Consider the following 21,788-nt stretch of genomic DNA (forward strand, 5'->3'; position numbering starts at 1 on the left):
TGTCTTTCTGCCCCTGAGCAAGACGGTTAACCCACTGTTCCCCGGGTGCTGAAGACGTCGATTTTAAGGCAGCCCCCCCACACCTCTCTGATTCAGATGGGTTGGGTTAAATGCAGAAGACATATTTGTTGAATACAATTGTTGTTTAACTGACTAGGTATCCCCCAAAGTAGTGTGTTGTTTAAAAGGGCTTTTGGCAGTTACTACATACATTTTTGGACTTCTAAATGAACATGTACCCATTAATTCATGAACATCACTTCTAAATGAATGTGTACCCATTAATTCATGAACATCACTTCTAAATGAACGTGTACCCATTAATCTCTTCTAAACGCCTCCATGAGCTTTTAGTTCAGTTGTCATACCTTATCAGAATCCAAAATATAAGCTTATTTTACTCCAATGTTTAAAACTATAATTTTGATATCATGGATGGTCAGTCCTTGCATCCATTGCTCTGTGAATTTGAGTGGTTATATTTCTGCAGTCCCATCCCTTGGCTTTTTTACTGAAACAGGTGCAGGCTTTATTATTTCTGCTACTTTAAGGTCTTGTCTTAATGTGGAACAGCATTCTGCATAATACAATCTTGTTGACTGTGACGACCATGAATCAACTAAAAGGAAGGAACAAGTGGGCTGTATGCATCAAGTGGGCTGTATGCATCAAGTGGGCTGTATGCATCAAGTGGGCTGTATGCATCAAGTGGGCTGTATGCATCAAGTGGGCTGTATGCATCAAGTGGGCTGTATGCATCAAGTGGGCTGTATGCATCAAGTGGGCTGTATGCATCAAGTGGGCTGTATGCATCAAGTGGGCTGTATGCATCAAGTGGGCTGTATGCATCAAGTGGGCTGTATGCATCAAGTGGGCTGTATGCATCAAGTGGGCTGTATGCATCAAGTGGGCTGTATGCATCAAGTGGGCTGTATGCATCAAGTGGGCTGTATGCATCAAGTGGGCTGTATGCATCAAGTGGGCTGTATGCATCAAGTGGGCTGTATGCATCAAGTGGGCTGTATGCATCAAGTGGGCTGTATGCATCAAGTGGGCTGTATGCATCAAGTGGGCTGTATGCATCAAGTGGGCTGTATGCATCAAGTGGGCTGTATGCATCAAGTGGGCTGTATGCATCAAGTGGGCTGTATGCATCAAGTGGGCTGTATGCATCAAGTGGGCTGTATGCATCAAGTGGGCTGTATGCATCAAGTGGGCTGTATGCATCAAGTGGGCTGTACGCATCAAGTGGGCTGTATGCATCAAGTGGGCTGTACGCATCAAGTGGGCTGTACGCAACAAGTGGGCTGTACGCATCAAGTGGGCTGTACGCATCAAGTGGGCTGTACGCATCAAGTGGGCTGTACGCATCAAGTGGGCTGTACGCATCAAGTGGGCTGTACGCATCAAGTGGGCTGTACGCATCAAGTGGGCTGTACGCATCAAGTGGGCTGTACGCATCAAGTGGGCTGTACGCATCAAGTGGGCTGTACGCATCAAGTGGGCTGTACGCATCAAGTGGGCTGTACGCATCAAGTGGGCTGTACGCATCAAGTGGGCTGTACGCATCAAGTGGGCTGTACGCATCAAGTGGGCTGTACGCATCAAGTGGGCTGTACGCATCAAGTGGGCTGTACGCATCAAGTGGGCTGTACGCATCAAGTGGGCTGTACGCATCAAGTGGGCTGTACGCATCAAGTGGGCTGTACGCATCAAGTGGGCTGTATGCATCAAGTGGGCTGTACGCATCAAGTGGGCTGTACGCATCAAGTGGGCTGTACGCATCAAGTGGGCTGTATGCATCAAGTGGGCTGTACGCATCAAGTGTAATACACTGAACAAAAATATAAATGCTCCATGCAACAATTTAAAAGATTTTACTGAGGTACAGTTCATATGAGGAAATCAGTGAATTTAAATAAATCCATAGATTAGGGCCGAATGAATTTCACATGACTGGGAATACAGATATGCATCTGTTGGTCACAGATACGTTAAAAGAAAGGTAGGGGGCGTAGATCATAAAACCAGTCCGTATCTGGTGTGACCTCCATTTGCCCAATGCAGCGCAACACATCTCCTTCACATAGAGGCGATCAGGCTGTTGATTGTGGCCTGAGGAGTGTTGTCCCACTCCTTTATATCCAGCGAAGTGGCTGGATATTGGCGGGAACTGGAACACGCTGTTGCACACGTCGATCCAGAGCATCCCAAACATGCTCAATGGGTGACATGTCTGGTGAGTATGCAGGCCACGGAAGAACTTGAACATTTTCAGCTTCCGGGAACTGTGAACAGATTCTTGCGACACGAGCCTTGCATTATACTGAAACATGAGGTGATGGCAGCGGATGAATGCCACGACAATGGACCACAGGATCTCGTCACGGTATCTCTGCATTCAAATTTCCATCAATAAAATGCAATTGTGTTCGTTGTCCATAGCTTATGCCAGTCCACACCACATCCCCACTTCCACCATGGGGTGCTCTTTTTTACAACTTTGACATTAAAAAAAGGGAGATACTTAAGTCAGTTGTACAACTGAACGCCTTCAACTGAAATGTGTGGTGTTGTCACAAAACTGCACATTTAGAGTGGTCTTTTATTGTCCCCAGCACAAGGTGCACCGGTGTAATGATCATGCTGTTTAATCAGCTTCTTGATATGCCACACCTGTCAGGGGGATGGATTATCTTGGCAAAGGAGAAATGCTCACTAACAGGGATATAAACAAATTTGTGCATAAAACTTGAGAGATTTAAGCTTTTTGTGCTTATGGAACATTTCTGGGATCTTTTATTTTAGCTCAGGAAACATAGGACCAACAATTTACATGTTGCGTTTCTATTTTTGTTCAGTGTAGGATCAGACACCGCCTGTCCCTATAATTTTGATCTGAAAGACCTGAACTCAGAGGATTGATACTACCAAAGATTGTCTATTATATTGACAAGATATTTGAGTGACCGCTTTAAAGATGGAAGACAGGTGGGAGAAGTCGAGATCAGGTGGGAAGGGAAAGGGGGATGGATACCTTGTCAATTGCACAACTGAATGCATTCAACCGAAATGTGTCTTCCGCATTTAACCCAACCCCTCTGAATCAGAGATGTGTGGGCACTTGCCTTAATCGACATCCACGTCCCGGGAGTAGTTGTTGGGGGTTAACCGTCTTGCTCATCGGCAGAACGGCTGATTTTTCCACCTTGCTGATTCTGGGATATTTTGGTTGCTGGCCAAACCCTCTTAGCCAATGTCAGGGCAGAAACATGTGTGAACAACAGTCCATGGAGATAGATAGCAGATTCATCATTGTATCTGTGCCATTATAGTGTCTGTGAGGGCATGAGCAGCGCCATTGAGGCTATCTCCATTATGAAGTAGTTCTTTTTTTGTTCTTCATTAGCGGACCGCTCCCAAGTCATAGGAATCACCCCCCAGGTGGCTACTTTAAAATGGTGGAAGCCCTCAATGGCAATGCTAAAACGGTTTATATCCATGATGAGTCTTCTATCGCTATGACAACAGGCACAACTCCAATAGAAATGTTTTGCCACGTGCGTCCATATCAGTACATTCAAGAACAATTTAACCATTAACAAACTTCTATTTGATCAAATAAGCCTCACGTAGCAAATGAGCAATTACATGTTTTGTTGACCAAATTCGACACTAATTGACCTCCAAACAAACATTTCTCACTTCGTGGCATTATTTTCGTGTATACATTTTGGGCGGAGTAAACCTCTCACTTCGCCTTTTCCTCTCTGATACTACCATACTTGTGATTAATTGACCACTAGGTGGAGGGCTCACTCCACTATAGGTGGAATTAATTGCGTTTCTTCAAGGTAGAATTTACCATAACATGAGTTTATTATAAGAGTATTAAGAACCTATAGTTTATAAGATTATGTGATTTATAGAAGGTGAAATTATGCAATTGTTACAATATCTATCACAAATTATCCAGTCCATTGACAGTGTGTGGTTACGCGAAAATAGGGCAATTAATTGTGATGCTATGTATGGCCATTTATGCAGACCAGTGTGTATTGGGAATTTGTCTATAATAATTTTCAGTGTTTGAAGTTATTGCATGGTATTGCCTGTTCCGGGAGACAGAGGGGATTCGTTCGTGGAGAGGTGACATTCCTCCGAATGACGTCCTGACGTTCCCCCTACGTCTGACGTCGAACGGGGCTGTTTGTTCTGGATTCAGGGGTGAGGAAGACCTGCGCGCGCTGACAACCAACAGAAAAAGGTAAATAAACGTGTTTTGGGGTGTCGCTCCACCGATACCGGTAGGGTAAACGAAGGCATTCAATCTCAGGAATCCGATAAAACACTCAGAACCACACTCGGTGCATTATTTCGGTTGGTGTCAGTGCGCGAGGTGCCTAGCGGGGCATGGACTGTCTTATCACAGGCCTGTCGCCGGTGCGGGCGCACGGGAAGATGAATATTCTCTGTATTTACGTTACCTGATTTGCAGTTTATTGCACATCTTGTGTTTTCGTAATCTATGCTCCTTGGTGGTACATTAACGGTGTTTTTCAGGGGCATGGGCACTCCCTGTTGTCATTGCGCACGGTAGTTGGGGGACGGTAGCAGGCTAACGTTAGTAGCTAGCTAGGTTGTTTGTTTGTAGCCCCGTAGGCCGTATTCTTGACAGAAGTTACGCCTGGTTTGGGGCGTATTTTACGCTCCGTGGCGCTGACAGCACGTGAAATACGACGTAGTTTTTTTTTTCTAGAATAACGTCACAGTCCAAGTTGTATTCTGAAAGGGTGTTTACGTACGGAGCTGTCAGAAAAATGCTGACAGCGATCATGACTAGCTGTTGTATCTCTAGACCAGGGGTCCCAAACTTTTGCAGGTTTTAATTTTTATTTCCTGCAATTCTACACATGTTGTCATGGCGTGCAAATAATATTTAGCAGTTGTAAAACATTTCTTACCATTCTATACATTTTGCCATATCTAATGTGTATTCGTGTGATATTTGAGTGACAAAAAAATAACTATCTATGGGCTAAAAGTTACCTGACATGAGCTACTTGATCTGGACATTTCTGACAAGTTATAAATAGTTCTCTAAGGTCTGTAATGACTAAGAAGACGAGAGGAACTGATGATGTACTACCCAATTTAGAGATTACAATTTTCAAGAGTAAGTTTTTAAAGCTGGACTGAGTTCTTAAAGTAAATAAATAACCTGTGGCGACCCCTCCACAGTTGGGGAACCACTGCCCAAGACAACTTCACCTAATCATCTGCTATACACATTGCATCTCTAGAAATAGTTTTATTTGAATAAAAGACTGACGTATGTGACAAGAAGCACCATTTTCTATATTTACTCGTTGGTTTGGGACCTTATAGTCAGGGTGTTTTGACTTTGCATGATCATTTTTCTCACTTCATTATCTAGTCTGATTAATCAGGCTGTAATACACCATTAATTGGTATAGCTAGACAGCCTTAGACATTTGTGTGAAAGACTAAATGTTCTATGAAATAGCATTTAAACTTACTCTACCTGTTGTCTGTGCAGTTTGTCCTTCTGCTGCTTGAAATTTGAGACAAAATATCCACAGGAAAGTATTGTTTACCCAACTTATTAGAGAGCCCTTAGGGTTAAGTTAGTTTTATATTGGATATTCAGATTTAAATCTTCCAAAAAATAAAACAAAGGCATGTATTGTTCTCCATCCTACCTTGACTCAGAATATAGCCTTCAATTTTCATTGGCATGGCATGCTTGGTTCAGTAGCTATTGACAAGAGAACTGAATATCCAATGTAAAACTCATTTTTACCAAAGAACTGAGTAACCAATATAAAACTATCTTTACCACGTTACCAACCATATACTGAACCCAAAAAGTCAGTTAAACAGTCATTTCCCGTGGATATTTTGTCTCAAATTTCGGGCAGCAGAAGGACAACTGCACAGACAAACGGTAGAGTAAGTTTAAATGTAATTTTATCCAATATCCTGAAACATTTACACAGGATGTTTCACACAAATGTCTTAGGCTGTTTATACCAATTAGTTGTGTATTACAGCCTGATTAATCAGACTATTGGTTATCTAGCTAGTTAAAACTATTTCAAGTTAATGTTATTTGAGGGTAGAAGCCTATATGGTCTGGAGAAATGTGCGTAGCTAAAATGACCCACTTGCTGTGAGATTGGGTTCCAATGTTTTGACAGTGTTGGGTTCGTTGTTGTCAATTATGGTGTGTGTTTTCCTCCAATAACATAAGCAGTAAAACATCATGCTTTACCCCACAGGTGTCAGTCATTCCACGGAGGGCCGAGTGTCTGTGGGTTTTTGCTCCTCCCTTGTACTTGATTGATGAATTAAGGTCACTGATGAGTAAGGAACTCTCCCTCACCTGGTTGTTTTGGTCTTAATTGAAAGGGAAAAAAAAAAAACAGCAGACACTAGGCTCTCCATGGAATGAGTTTGACTCCCCTGCTTTACCCTGTCTGTCTCTCTCTGCTGTGGGTAGAGACTTAGACAAAGGCTCTCATTTACAACGATTGTTAGTCACATGGAGACATGACTACTTGTTTTCACTGTTTCATCATGACAGACAGACGCTCTGCATCTTGTTGTCTTTGCCTATGCAAATGTCAGTGTAGTCAGAAAGTATTCAGGCCCCTTGACTTTTTCCACATTTTGTTACGTTACAGCCTTTTTCTAAAAATTGATTAAATATTTTTTTCTCCTCATCAATCTACACACAATACCCCATAATGACAAAGCAAAAACAGTTTTTTTTTTTTTTAAATGTTAGCAAATTGATACTGAAATATCACATTATTTAGACCCTTTACTCAGTACTTTGTTGAAGCTCTTTTGGCAGTGATTACAGCCTTGAATCTTCTTGGGTATGACGCTACAAGCTTGGAACACCTGTATTTGGGGAGTTTCTCACATTCTTCTCTGCAGATATTCTCAAGCTCTGTCAGGTTGGATGGGGAGCGTCACTGCACATTTATTTTCAGGTCTCTCCAGAGATATTCGATCGGGTTCAAGTCTGGGCTCTGGCTGGGTCACTCACGTCACTCAAGACGTGTCCCAAAGTCACTCCTGCGTTGTCTTGGCTGTGTGCTTAGGGTCGTTCGCCCCAGTCTGAGGTTCTGAGCGCCCTGGAGCAGGTTTTCATCAAGGATCTCTCTGTACTTTGCTCCATTCATCTTTCCCACAATCCTGACTAGTCTCCCAGTCCCTGCCGCTGAAAAACATCCCAACAGCATGATGCTGCCACTGCCACGCTTCACCGTAGGGATGGTGCCAGGTTTCCTCAAGACGTGATGCTTGGCATTCAGGCCAAAGAGTTCAATCTTGGTTTCATCAGACCAGAGAATTTTGTTTCTAATGGTCTGAGAGTTCTTTGGGTGCCTTTTGGCAAACTCCAAGCGGGCTGTCATGAGCATTTTATTGAGGAGTAGCTTCTATCTGGCCACTCTACCATAAAGGCCTGACTGGTAGATTGTTGCAGAGATGGTTGTCCTTCTAGAAGGTTCTCCCATCTCCACAGAGGAACTCAGGAGCTCTGTCAGAGTAACCATCGGGTTCTTGGTCACCTCGCTGACCAAGGCCCTTCTCCCCCGATTGCTCAGTTTGGCCAGGCGGACAACTCTAGGGAGAGTCTTGGTGGTTCCAAACATCTTACATTTTAGGAATGATGGAGGCCACTGTGTTCTTGGGGACCGTCAATGCTGCAGAAATGTTTTGGTACCCTTCCCCAGATCTGTGCCCCGACATAATCTGTCTCTGAGTTCTATGGACAATTCCTTCGACCTCGTGGCTTGGGTTTTGCTCTGACAACTGTGGGACCTTATATAGACAGTTGTGTGCCTTTCCAAATCATGTCCAATCAATTGAATTTACCACAAGACAATCAATGGAAACCTGAGCTCAATTTCGAGTCTCATAGCAAACGGTTTGACTACTTATGTAAATAAGGTATTTCTGTATTTTTTTTATTTTATACAAATTGTCTAAAAACCTGTTCGCTTCTGTCGTTATGAGGTATTGTGTGTAGATTGCAGAGGACATTTTTTTATTTATTTAATACATTTTAGAATAAGGCTGTAACAAAATGTGGAAAAGACAACGGGTCTGAATACTTTCCAAAATGCACCGTACACTACGCCTTCTAGACACACCACACACACGGCTGACGTACAGTCACACTACAACCCTTCTCTTCTCTATATTCCCCCCCCCCCCCCCCCCCCCACCAGTGTTGTGATTCCTTGTCCTTCTACAGCTCTCTCTCTCTCTCTCTCTCTCTCTCTCTCTCTCAGACCCCCTGTACTCCCCTTGTCAACCAACCGAAGACTGGTTTGTCTCTGTTTCTCTCTCCACCAGTGTTGTGATTCCTTGTCCTTCTACATATCTCTCTCTCTCTCTCTTTCAGACCCCGTCTACTCCCCTCGTCAAACAACCGAAGACTGGTCGGTCTCTCTGTTTCTCTCTCTCTCCACCAGTGTTGTGATTGCTTGTCCTTCTACATTTCTCGCTCGCTCTCTCTCAGACCCCCTCTACCCCCCTCTTCAACCAACAAACCAAAGGAAGTTTAGCCACTCTCTCCTGCCCCCCCCTCCAGGTCACTACTCCACCCCTCTCGTCAACCAACCAACCAAAGGAAGACTGGCCCCTCTCTCCTGCCCCCCTCCAGGTCACTACTCTACCTCTCCATTCTGAGAGATGACACTCCCTCTGGACTAGACCAAGCCTGCACCACAACAGACAAACATGTAAGTCCAGCTGTAAGCTAGCAGCCTGTGTGTGTGTGTGTTCTAGGCTAATGAACAACCTACTAGGACTAAACATCATCATTAGGGAAAGGGGGAGACCTAGTCAGTTGCACAACTGAATGCATTCCAAAAAAATGTGTCTTCTGTATTTGAACCAAACCCCTCTGAATGGGCTCTGGATTCAAACCTGTCTTGAAGGTTGGTAGGTGTATTTATGTCAGGCTAATGAGTGAACGACTACTACACATAATCATTAGATAGTGATTGGGGGGGGGGGGGGGGGGACTGATGCAGTTACATATTTTAAAGATGTATCCTAACGTTTTGACAGTATCCTAACATTAGTTTTGCGCTGGTTGGCTGTGCCTGCACCAAAACTACAGTCGTTTTCCTTCATAGCTTTGTTCTTCATCTTCTTTTTATGTTGGGAGTCAATTAGTTTTCAGCACTTTTATTTCCATGACTGATCAACACTTGGCTCGTTCTTGTCCCTCTGCAGCAGACACACGGTGAGCAATATGTTTGGAACATCAAATCGCAATAAAATCCCAGTGTTGAATCACAATACATATAGAATCACAATACATATAGAATCCTGAGAATCACAATACATATAGAATCACAATACATATAGAATCCTGAGAATCACAATGCGTATAGAATCCTGAGAATCACGATACGTATAGAATCCTGAGAATCCCAATACGTATAGAATCCTGAGAATCACGATACGATTAGAATCCTGAGAATCCCGATACGATTAGAATCCTGAGAATCCCAATACGTATAGAATCCTGAGAATCCCAATACGTATAGAATCCTGAGAATCCCAATACGTATAGAATCCTGAGAATCACGATACGTATAGAATCCTGAGAATCACGATACGTATAGAATCCTGAGAATCACGATACGTATAGAATCCTGAGAATCACGATACGTATAGAATCCTGAGAATCACGATACGTATAGAATCCTGAGAATCACGATACGTATAGAATCCTGATAATCACAATGCGTATAGAATCACAATACATATAGAATCCTGAGTGTCCTGAGAATCTCAGTATATATCGTATCGTGACAATATTGTATCTTGAGGTTCTTGGCCATTTCCAGCCCTGTTGGTAGGAGTGTTAGTAATTCAACTACTACTACACATCATCATTAGATAGTCTTATTGGTTGGTAGGAGTGTTAGTGAACTAGATATCTACCTCAAAAGGACTTCCCTGATGAAATGAGGATGTATTGTGTTATGTTGTGGTTTTGGTTCTATTTTTAGTCTTCATTTAACTAGACAAGCCAGTTAAGAACAAATACTTATTTACAATGACGGCCTACCGGGGAACAGGGGCAGAACGAGAGATTCTTACCATGTCAACTCGGGGATTCGATCCAGCAACCTTTTGGTTACTGCCCCAACACTCTAACCACACTAACCAATCTGCCGCCCCAATTTTTTGTTGTCTATTGAATGGAAAAGTCCATCATCATCGGTTTGCTTCCTCTACATGGTGTGTGTTTTTGTGCATGCCTGTGTGTGTGGTGTGTGTGGGGGCATCTGTGTTTGAGCAAGCTGCCTCAGGCTAGTGCTGGGAAAAGGGGGGTGGAGTGAGTGGGCGAGAAAACGGAGGGATGGGTGGAAGGGGGGTGTGGCGCTTTTAAAGTATGACCAACCAGAAAGAGACAGAGGCATTCTGTCTGAGAGAGGGAGAGGAAAATAAAAGAAAGATCTAGAATGAGATTCCTCTCTCGTTATTCCATCACCTCCTTTTCTCTTTCTTTCCCTTTTATCTCTCTTTTTGTTTCACTTTACTTCCCTCCATCCTTCTCTTTCTGTGCTCTGGGATCGTGGAGAGAGGAAGGGCAGGATGAATAGGAGGAGAGATGTGCTCTGGGATCGTGGAGAGAGGAAGGGCAGGATGAATAGGAGGAGAGATGTGCTCTGGGATCGTGGAGAGAGGAAGGGCAGGATGAATAGGAGGAGAGATGTGCTCTGGGATCGTGGAGAGAGGAAGGGCAGGATGAATAGGAGGAGAGATGTGCTCTGGGATCGTGGAGAGAGGAAGGGCAGGATGAATAGGAGGAGAGATGTGGTCTTTCTCTTTCTATCGCACTGTTGGAACTGGAACCAGCTCGTCTTCAGACTCTTCTGTTTCTAAAGAACACGAGGAATCCTGTCTCCTGCTCTTCACTCTTCTGTTCCTAAAGAACACCAGGAATCCTTTCTCCTGCTCTTCACTCTTCTGTTCCTAAAGAACACCAGGAATCCTTTCTCCTGCTCTTCACTCTTCTGTTCCTAAAGAACACGAGGAATCCTGTCTCCTGCTCTTCTGTTCCTAAAGAACACAAGGAATCCTTTCGCCTGCTCTTCACTCTTCTGTTCCTAAAGAACACAAGGAATCCTTTCTCATTCTCTTCTGTTCCTAAAGAACACGAGGAATCCTTTCTCCTGCTCTTCTGTTCCTAAAGAACACGAGGAATCCTTTCTCCTGCTCTTCACTCTTCTGTTCCTAAAGAACACGAGGAATCCTTTCTCCTGCTCTTCCAGAACTCCTGTTAGTCTGAATTACTTCTGACTCTCTCCTGACCGTGTGTGTGTTTGTGTGTGTGTGTTGCGATTGTTCCGAGGTTTGTTTAAGACTTTTTCTATGGACTTTAAGATGCAGTCTAGATTTAACAGTCTGCTGGACTTCCAGACACGGTATCTCTTACCGGAGAAGATAGCACGTTCCTGTGAGGAGGTAACTCTCACACACACCCCCTCACTTCACGTGGTTGTTCTTGACTGGTGTCTGTCCTTTTCTTCAGTCTCTTCCTGGTTTCCACTTGTGCGTTATCTTGGTTTCCATGTAAACTCTTGTTTTTGTTATGGAGTACTAGCATGAGGTATTAGGTCAGTGTTCTGGTGATGTCAGAGGATGGCTTAACTCTTTCTCTGTCAGTGTTCTGGTGATGTCAGAAGATGGCTAAACTCTTTCTCTGTCAGTGTTCTGGTGATGTCAGAGGATGGCTTAACGCTTTCTCTGTCAGTGTTCTGGTGATGTCAGAGGATGGCTTAACTCTTTCTCTGTCAGTGTTCTGGTGATGTCAGAGGATGGCTTAACTCTTTCTCTGTCAGTGTTCTGGTGATGTCAGAGGATGGCTTAACTCTTTCTCTGTCAGTGTTCTGGTGATATCAGAGGATGGCTTAACTCTTTCTGTGTTCTGGTGATGTCAGAGGATGGTTTAACTCTTTCTCTGTCAGTGTTCTGGTGATGTACTCTATACTCTGTAAACTGTCCATCGATATATACGTGACGCAAGATCCACTGGTTGATGCTTATTTAAAAAGCCTCTTAGGCCTCACTCCCCCTTATCAACCGTGTTGTTGTTGTGTTGCTATAGTGTTGTGTTGTCATGTTGTGTTGCTGTTGTTGTTGTGTTGCTGTCATGCTGTGTTGTTGTGTTGCTACAGTGCTGTGTTGTCATGTTGTGTTGCTACAGTGTTGTGTTGCTGCCGTGCTGTGTTGTTATCTTAGGTCTTTCTTTATGTAGTGTTGTGGTGTCTCTCTTGTCGTGTTTTGTCCAAATGTTTATTTTGAATCCCAGCCCCCGGCCCTGCAGCCCCCGGCCCTGCAGCTCCCGGCCCTGCAGGGGGCCTTTTGCCTCTTGGTAGGCCGTCATTGTGAATAAGAAGTGGTCCTTAATTGACTTGCCTCGTTAACGCGCTAGCGTCCCACCTGGCCAACATCCAGTGAGATTGCAGAGCGCCAAATTCAAATACAGAAATACTTATTATAAAAATTCAGAAAACAAAACATATTTTACATAGGTTTAAAGATTAACTTCTTGTGAATCCAACCACGGTGACAGATTTAAAAAATGCTTAACGGCATAAGCATACCTTACGATTATTTGAGAACATAGCCCAGCAGACAAATCATTACAAACAGTAACCAGCCAAGTAGAAGAGTTACACAAGTCAGAAATAGAGATACAATTAATCCCTTACCTTTGATGATCTTCATATGGTTGCACTCAGAAGACATTCATTTAAACAATAAATGTTCCTTTTGTTCGATAAAGTCTCTTTATATCCAAAAACCTCAGTTTTGTTTTTTGCGTTTTCTTCAGTAATCCACAGGCTCAAACGCAGTCAAAACAGGCAGACAAAAAAATCTAAATTGTATCTGTAAAGTTCATAGAAACATGTCAAACGATGTTTATATTCAATCCTTAGGTTGTTTTTAGCCTAAATAATCGATAATATTTCAACCGGACAATAACGTCGTCGATATAAAAGGTAAACAAGAAAGGCACTCTCTCGGGATTGCGCATGATAAAGTTCTGTGACAAGGTAGGGTCCACTCATTCAGACTGGTCTTACTCCCCATTTATCAGAATACAAGCCTGAAACAATTTCTAAAGACTCTTGACATCTAGTGGAAGGCATAGGACCTGCAATTTGAGTCCTAAGTCAATGGATACTGTAATGGCATTGAATAGAAAACCTACTTCCTGAATGGATTTTTCTCAGGTCTTCACCTGCCAAATCAGTTCTGTTATACTCAGACACTATTTTAGCAGTTTTGGAAACTTTAGAGTGTTTTCTATCTAAATCTACCAGTTATATGCATATCATGTCTTCATGGGCCCCGTGTAGCAGGCAGTTTAATTATGGGCATGCTTTTCATCCAAAATTCCGAATGCTGCCCCCTACCCTAGAGAAGTTAAATCAAACCATGTTAGAGGACCTTTCACCTTTTATCTGTTAGACTATGTCTGTGTTTACTGTGTGTGTGTGTGTTAGCGCAGTGTGTCTGTGTGTGTGTGTCTTAGCACAGTGTGTCTGTGTTTACTGTGTGTGTGGTAGCGCAGTGTGTGTGTGTGGTAGCGCAGTGTGTGTGTGTGGTAGCGCAGTGTGTGTGTGTGGTAGCGCAGTGTGTGTGTGTGGTAGCGCAGTGTGTGTGTGTGGTAGCGCTGTGTGTGTGTGTGTGGTAGCGCAGTGTGTGTGTGTGTGGTAGCGCAGTGTGTGTGGTAGCGCAGTGTGTGTGTGTGGTAGTGCAGTGTGTGTGTGTGTGGTAGCGCTGTGTGTGTGTGTTAGAGCTGTGTGTGTGTGTGTGACTGTAGGTGTGTGTTGTTTGGGGAAGTCCAGTTTGGAGATTAGTCTGGGCAGCCAGTGTGTGCAGGGGTCAGTATATAGATCTGTGTGAGTTAGGGTAGTGTGTGTGTGTGTATGCAGGGGTCGGTATATAGATCTGTGTGAGTTAGGGTAGTGTGTGTGTGTGTGTGTGCAGGGGTCAGTATATAGATCTGTGTGAGTTAGGGTAGTGTGTGTGTGGCTGTAGGTGTGTGTGTTGGAAAGTTTGGGAAAGTCCAGTTCTGTTGATTAGTCACTGAGACGGTGGCATATCAGCATATGCCTGTGTATGCCAGGGTCAGTGTATAGGTCTGTGTGTTCATGTAGGTATGTAGTGGGGTTGGTGTGTAGGACTGTGTTTATGTAGTGGGGTCAGTGTATAGGACTGTGTTTATGTAGTGGGGTCAGTGTATAGGATTGTGTTTATGTAGCTGTTTGTATGTAGTGGGGCCGGTGTATAGGATTGTGTTTATATAGTGGGGTCAGTGTATAGGATTGTGTGTTCATGTAGGTATGTAGTGGGGTTGGTGTTTTGGACTGTGTTTATGTAGCTGTTTGTATGTAGTGGGGTTGGTGTATAGGACTGTGTTTATGTAGCTGTTTGTATGTAGTGGGGTCGGTGTATAGGACTGTGTTTATATAGTGGGGTCAGTGTATAGGACTGTGTGTTCATGTAGGTATGTAGTGGGGTTGGTGTTTTGGACTGTGTTTATGTAGCTGTTTGTATGTAGTGGGGCCGGTGTATAGGATTGTGTTTATATAGTGGGGTCAGTGTATAGGATTGTGTATTCATGTAGGTATGTAGTGGGGTCGGTGTATAGGACTGTGTTTATATAGTGGGGTCAGTGTATAGGACTGTGTGTTCATGTAGGTATGTAGTGGGGTTGGTGTATAGGACTGTGTTTATATAGTGGGGTCGGTGTATAGGACTGTGTTTATATAGTGGGGTTGGTGTGTAGGACTGTGTTTATGTAGCTGTTTGTATGTAGTGGGGCCGGTGTATAGGATTGTGTTTATATAGTGGGGTCAGTGTATAGGATTGTGTTTATATAGGACTGTGTTTATATAGGACTGTGTTTATATAGTGGGGTCGGTGTATAGGACTGTGTGTTCATGTAGGTATGTAGTGGGGTTGGTGTTTTGGACTGTGTTTATATAGGACTGTGTTTATATAGTGGGGTCGGTGTATAGGACTGTGTTCTTGCAGCTGTGATGATGATGACGTTACTCTTCCTCCCCTCCTAGAGAGTCCAATGGGCTGTGATGACGTTACTCTTCCTCCCCCTCCTTGAGAATCCAGTGGGCTGTGATGATGACGATATTCTTCCTCCCCTCCTAGAGAATCCAGTGGGCTGTGATGACGTTACTCTTCCTCCCCCTCCTTGAAAATCCAGTGGGCTGTGATGATGACGATATTCTTCCTCCCCTCCTAGAGAATCCAGTGGGCTGTGATGATGACGATGATGACGTTACTCTTTCTCCCCCTCCTAGAGAATCCAGTGGCTGTGATGATGATGATGTTACTCTTCCTCCCCTCCTAGAGAATCCAATGGGCTGTGATGATGACGATGATGACGTTACTCTTCCTCCTCCCTTCAGACAGTCCAGCGTTTTGTGTGATGGCCTGAGAGGGCTTCCCAGTCTAGCCTGCCTGCCTCTCCCGGGTCCAAACTGTCTGACTGGGACTCCCCCCCTCCCCGCCTGCTACGCCCTGCCTCCGTTGCCATGGGAGACGGCCTGGAGGCGGGCAGCAGCCTAGACCCCGCCCCCCGCTCCCTCTCCTGTAACCCCCCGCCCCCCGAGACATGGAACCCCTCGAGGCCGAAACGACAGACCAACCAGCTACAGGTAGTGTGTGTGTGTGGTGTGTGTGTGTGTGTCGAACCACAGAACAACTAGCTTTGACTACTGGTACTGTACTGTTTGATGGATCGGTCGGTCGGTCGGTCGGTCGGTTGGTTGGTCGGTCGGGGCCATATAAAATAATATAAAATGTTTTTTCAGGGTTTCGTTTTTCTCAGTTTTCATTCTCAAACTCACATTTTTTTTAATAGAACAAAATGTGATATTCAGTCCGCATCAATTCTTAAACCACATCATGACTAGACGTCGACCGACTATGATTTTTCAACGCCAATACCGATTATTGGAGGACCAAAAAGCCGGTGCCGATTAATCGGCCGATTTTTATATCAACTGAATATTTGTAATAATGACTATAACAATACTGAATGAACACTTTTTTTATTTTAACTTAATATAATACATCAATAAAAATCTATTTAATCTCAATTAAATAATGAAACATGTTCAATTTGGTTTAAATAATGCAAAAACAAAGTGTTGGAGAAGAAAGTAAAAGTGCAATATGTGCCATGTAAGAAAGCTTACGTTTCAGTTCCTTGCTCAGAACATACGAAAGGTGGTGGTTCCTTTTAACATGAGTCTTCAATATTCCCAGGTAAGAAGTTTTAGGTTGTAGTTATTATAGGAATTATAGGACTATTTCTCTCTATACCATTTGTATTTCATTAACCTTTGACTATTGGATGTTCTTATAGGCACTATAGTATTGCCAGCCTAATCTCGGGAGTTGATAGGCTTGAAGTCATAAACAGCACAATGCTTGAAGCACAGCAAAGAGCTGCTGGCAAATGCAGGAAAGTGCTGTTTGAATGAACGCTTACGAGCCTGCTGCTGCCTACCACCGCTCAGTCAGACTGCTCTATCAAATATCAAATCATAGACTTAATTATAATATAATAACACACAGAAATACGAGCCTTAGGTCATTAATATGGTCGAATCCGGAAACTATCATCTAGAAAACAAAAGGTTTATTCTGTCAGTGAAATACGGAACCGTTCCGTATTTTATCTAACGGAAAGGGTCTTCACACAGTTCGCAACGAGCCAGACGGCCCAAACTGCTGCATATACCCTGACTCTGTTGCACATTTCGCAACGAGCCAGACGGCCCAAACTGCTGCATATACCCTGACTCTGTTGCACATTTCGCAACGAGCCAGACGGCCCAAACTGCTGCATATACCCTGACTCTGCTTGCACAGTTCACAACGAGCCAGACGGCCCAAACTGCTGCATATACCCTGACTCTGCTTGCACAGTTCACAACGAGCCAGACGGCCCAAACTGCTGCATATACCCTGACTGCTTGCACAGGATAAGTGACACAATTTCCCAAGTTACAAGAAATTCATGTTAGCAGGCAATATGAACTAAATATGCAGGTTTAAAAATATATACTTGTGTATTGATTTTAAGGAAGGCATGATGTTTATAGTTAGGTACACATTGGTGCAATGACAGTGCTTTTTTTCGCTAATGCGCTCGTTAAATCATCACCCGTTTGGCGAAGTAGGCTGTGATTCGATGATAAATTAAAAGGCACTGCATCGATTAAACTAGCTAGGACAAGCTAGTTAAACTAGTAATATCATCAACCATGTGTAGTAAACTAGTGATTGTTAAGATTGATTGTTTTTTTCTAAGATATGTTTAATGCTAGCTAGCACCTTACTACCGTGGCTCCTTGCTGCCCTCGCGTAACAGGTGGTCAGCCTGCCACTCAGTCTCCTCGTGGAGATCAATGTAATCGGCCATAATCGGTGTCCGAAAATGCCGATTACCGATTGTTATGATAACTTGAAATCGGCCATTACGATTTATTTGGTCGACCTCTAATCATGACACCACTTTTGAGGTCTGGGAAAAATTTAATTTATTTTTATTTATGGATTTAACTACCTTTAATTCAACTGTGCACCAGCCTGGGTCAGTTGTTTGGTTAGTGATGTTTCTGTAGCACTCGTGACTGCAGAGTTAGCTAAACAAAATGACCGCTGGATTGATGTAAATAATCATGATATCATTCTGCCAGGTAGACCTACACTACTCTGTAGTTAACATTTAATAGAGAAGGTTTCTGGGAAAGCCTTTTCATCTACCAGAAGGTTATCATTAACATCATCGCTAACGGCTACACACATTGGTAGACAGAAAGCACACAGACGGGCATTCCTGTGCCGTTGCCTCTTCGGGAGGGAGAGAGGGAGGGAGGGAGGGAGGGGGGGAGGGTGAGAGAGAGAATCACTGATGCATTTTGAAGTTCAACATTTAGTTGATTTCCTACTGAGTTCTTCAATAATTTTTTTTATATTGTTGAATTCTGTTTTAATATCTGGATTCCATGATTCTGTCCGTGTTCCCCATTGCAGATCTATACGGCCCTAGTTGGTTCATTGATGGGTTGATTGATTGAGTGGTGGGTTGGTAATAGGTTTATTGTGTTGCAGTACCTGTTGAAGGTGCTGCTGAAGACGCTGTGGAAACATCACTTCTCATGGCCCTTCCAGGCTCCAGTAGATGCCATCAAACTCGGCCTGCCTGTAAGTAGTGTGTGTGTGGGGGGGGGGGGGAATCACTTCTCATCGCCCCTCCAGGCTACCGTAGAGCAGGAGAGAGATGGAGGTGAGAGGGAGAGTTGAGGGAGAGAGACTTTATTTCCCTCTCTATCTCTCCATCCCTCTCTCCTCCATCCCTCTCTCCTCCATCCCTCTCTCCTCCCTCCCTCTAACCCCTCTCTCTCTCTCCTCCCTCCCCACCTCCCTCTTTCCCTCTCCCCCCCTTCTTCTGTCCTCCCTCTCTCTCCCTTCCTCTGTCCTCCCTCTCTCTCTCTCTCTCCCTCCTCCCCTCTCCAGGATTACTATCAGATCATCAAGGTTCCTATGGACATGGGGACCATCAAGAAGAGACTGGAGAACAGCTACTATTGGAACGCCCAGGAATGTATGCAGGACTTCAACACCATGTTCACCAACTGTTACATCTACAACAAGGTACAGCACACACACACACACACACAGACAGAAAACCCTAGCCCTACTATCAGATAACTGACGTGTGTGTGTGTATGTGTGTGTATGTGTGCAGCCTGGTGATGACATAGTGTTGATGGCAGAGTCTCTAGAGAAGATGTTTCTTCAGAAGATCTCTGAGATGCCCCAAGAGGAGACTGAGATCCCCATGGTTACCAAGGGGCGGAGGGCGGGGCAGAGAGAAGCAGGTATGGTGTAGGGAGAGTGGCTTTCAGTTCCAACGGTCTGATTTGTTCTGATGGGAAGATTCAGATCACTGTTGTCATTACTGATGGACGGATTCAGATCACTGTTGTCATTACTGATGGACGGATTCAGATCACTGTTGTCATTACTGATGGAGGGATTCAGATCACTGTTGTCATTACTGATGGAGGGATTCAGATCACTGTTGTCATTACTGATGGAGGGATTCAGATCACTGTTGTCATTACTGATGGAGGGATTCAGATCACTGTTGTCATTACCGATGAAGGGATTCAGATCACTGTTGTCATTACTGATGGAGGGATTCAGATCACTGTTGTCATTACTGATGGAGGGATTCAGATCACTGTTGTCATGGAGGGATTCAGATCACTGTTGTCATTACTGATGGAGGGATTCAGATCACTGTTGTCATTACTGATGGAGGGATTCAGATCGCTGTTGTCATTACCGATGAAGGGATTCAGATCACTGTTGTCATTACTGATGGAGGGATTCAGATCACTGTTGTCATTACTGATGGAGGGATTCAGATCACTGTTGTCATGGAGGGATTCAGATCACTGTTGTCATTACTGATGGAGGGATTCAGATCACTGTTGTCATTACTGATGGAGGGATTCAGATCGCTGTTGTCATTACTGATGGAGGGATTCAGATCACTGTTGTCATTACTGATGGAGGGATTCAGATCACTGTTGTCATTACTGATGGAGGGATTCAGATCACTGTTGTCATTACTGATGGAGGGATTCAGATCACTGTTGTCATTACTGATGGAGGGATTCAGATCACTGTTGTCATTACTGATGGAGGGATTCAGATCACTGTTGTCATTACTGATGGAGGGATTCAGATCACTGTTGTCATTACTGATGGAGGGATTCAGATCACTGTTGTCATTACTGATGGAGGGATTCAGATCACTGTTGTCATTACTGATGGAGGGATTCAGATCACTGTTGTCATTACTGATGGAGGGATTCAGATCACTGTTGTCATTACTGATGGAGGGATTCAGATCACTGTTGTCATGGAGGGATTCAGATCACTGTTGTATTACTGATGGAGGGATTCAGATCACTGTTGTCATTACTGATGGAGGGATTCAGATCACTGTTGTCATTACTGATGGAGGGATTCAGATCACTGTTGTATTACTGATGGAGTGCTTTCTCTTCTCTCCTCTTCTGTTCATTTATTGTCTTCACCTCCCTGTTGCTTATTCTCTTTTATATTTTACTCTGGGTGGACTTCCATCCCCCTCTCTCTCTCTTTCCATCCCCCCTCTCTCTTTTCATCCCCCCTCTCTCTCTTACCATCCTCCCCTGTCTCTCTCTTTCCACCCCCCCCCTCTCTCTTTCCATCCCCCCCTGTCTCTCTCTATCCCCCTCTCTCCTCCTCTCCAGGTCTCCTGTCTAAGTCTGACTCCGGCCAGGATTCATCTCCCTCCTCCACCCCCCACACCCGAGGTTTCTCCTCCCTGTCGCCGGGCCCTCAGACTCGGGGTCTCCCCGTATCCCAGGGGCCCCCCACCCTCCCGCTCGCCCTCCCCCCTCAGACCCAGCCCCCTCGCGTTCCCCCCACCCCTCCCTCGCACGCCCCCCAGCTGGGACCACCCTTCCCCATCAGCCCTCTGGATGTCCTGGCCCAGGGCCTCACCTCCGTACCCCACCACCCCCCAGCCCACCCAGGCCTTCACCCTGCTGCCCCACCCATCCCCCAGAGCATCGCACCCCCAGCTAAGGTGAGGAGACCAGAGGGAGAAAAGAAGGGGCGGGGTTACGGGAGTCTGAAAGTGTCGAACGGAACGAGGAGACAAACCTACAGTGCATTGTGAAAGTATTCGGCCCCCTTGAACTTTGCGACCTTTTGCCACATTTCAGGCTTCAAACATAAAGATATAATAATTTAATAATAATTTTGCACGCCCAATTTTTCAGTTTTTGATTTGTTAAAAAAGTTTGAAATATCTAATAAATGTCGTTCCACTTCATGATTGTGTCCCACTTGTTGTTGATTCTTCACAAAAAAATACAGTTTTATATCTTTATGTTTGAAGCATGAAATGTGGCAAAAGGTCGCAAAGTTCAAGGGGGCCGAATACTTTCGCAAGGCACTGTATATTAATTGACTTCTGATATAGGAAGTCGCTCTCTCTTTCCTCCAGTCATGCCCTGAGATGTTCCCAAGTACCGTCATTATCTTCCTGTTAGTTGAATGTCTCTTCATTCCTGTCCCTGGGGATCCAGCTGGGACCATGTTTACTTTTCTACTTTTAGCACATCGACTTATCCACTCATCATGTGTCATGCTGAGGGAATGTGTGGTGTTGTCTTGACCTCTAGCCCCTGACCTTTAACCCCCCCCCCCCCCCCCCCCCCCTGTAGCAGAGGAAGAGCCAGAAGAGGAAGGCTGACACCACCACACCCACCGCCAACGACCAGCTCAGCGAGTCATCTCCCGTGGCGACGGAGCCCCCCCGCCCCCGCCGTGAGAGCAGCAGCCGCCCGCTGAAGCAGCCCAAACGAGACCCCGCCCAGCCCGACTCCCAGCACCACCTGGGGCTAGGCGGGGGGGTTCCCGGGGGCGGAGCGTTAACAAGTCACGGCGGGAGCCCCAAACGACAGGTATTATTCTCCTAATAAGAGGTTAAAACAGTGTGTGGGGGGGGGGCAGTAGAGAAACAGACAGACTGTCTGTCTTGTCTCTGTCTGTCTGTCTGTACAGGGTTAGGGTTGTGTCTGTATGTCTGTACAGGGTTGGGGTTGTCTGTC

General features: G+C 44.7%; 1 protein-coding gene across 8 annotated transcripts in view; it reads left to right on the plus strand.

Annotated features, from left to right (window-relative positions):
- The first annotated feature begins 4,190 nt into the window (after positions 1 to 4,190).
- Positions 4,191 to 21,788, plus strand: part of LOC110516202 (bromodomain-containing protein 4) — a 46,371-nt gene continuing 28,773 nt past the window's right edge. For 4 of the 8 annotated variants that reach the window (XM_090194411.1, XM_090194414.1, XM_090194406.1 and 1 more), the window contains exons 1-8: positions 4,199 to 4,267; positions 8,444 to 8,783; positions 15,507 to 15,755; positions 18,223 to 18,315; positions 18,628 to 18,765; positions 18,860 to 18,992; positions 20,421 to 20,758; positions 21,402 to 21,641. In XM_090194411.1, the coding sequence (XP_090050537.1) occupies positions 15,633 to 15,755; positions 18,223 to 18,315; positions 18,628 to 18,765; positions 18,860 to 18,992; positions 20,421 to 20,758; positions 21,402 to 21,641 (1,065 nt within the window). In that variant the 5' untranslated portion in view covers positions 4,199 to 4,267; positions 8,444 to 8,783; positions 15,507 to 15,632. Of the gene's footprint in view, positions 4,268 to 8,443; positions 8,784 to 15,448; positions 15,756 to 18,222; positions 18,316 to 18,627; positions 18,766 to 18,859; positions 18,993 to 20,420; positions 20,759 to 21,401; positions 21,642 to 21,788 lie in introns of all 8 variants that reach the window. The other 4 variants (XM_090194409.1, XM_090194407.1, XM_090194410.1 and 1 more) reach the window with 4 other exon arrangements.

Source organism: Oncorhynchus mykiss, chromosome 13 (genome assembly GCF_057628025.1).
Source record: "Oncorhynchus mykiss isolate SJ-2025 chromosome 13, ASM5762802v1, whole genome shotgun sequence".
NCBI lineage: Eukaryota > Metazoa > Chordata > Actinopteri > Salmoniformes > Salmonidae > Oncorhynchus > Oncorhynchus mykiss.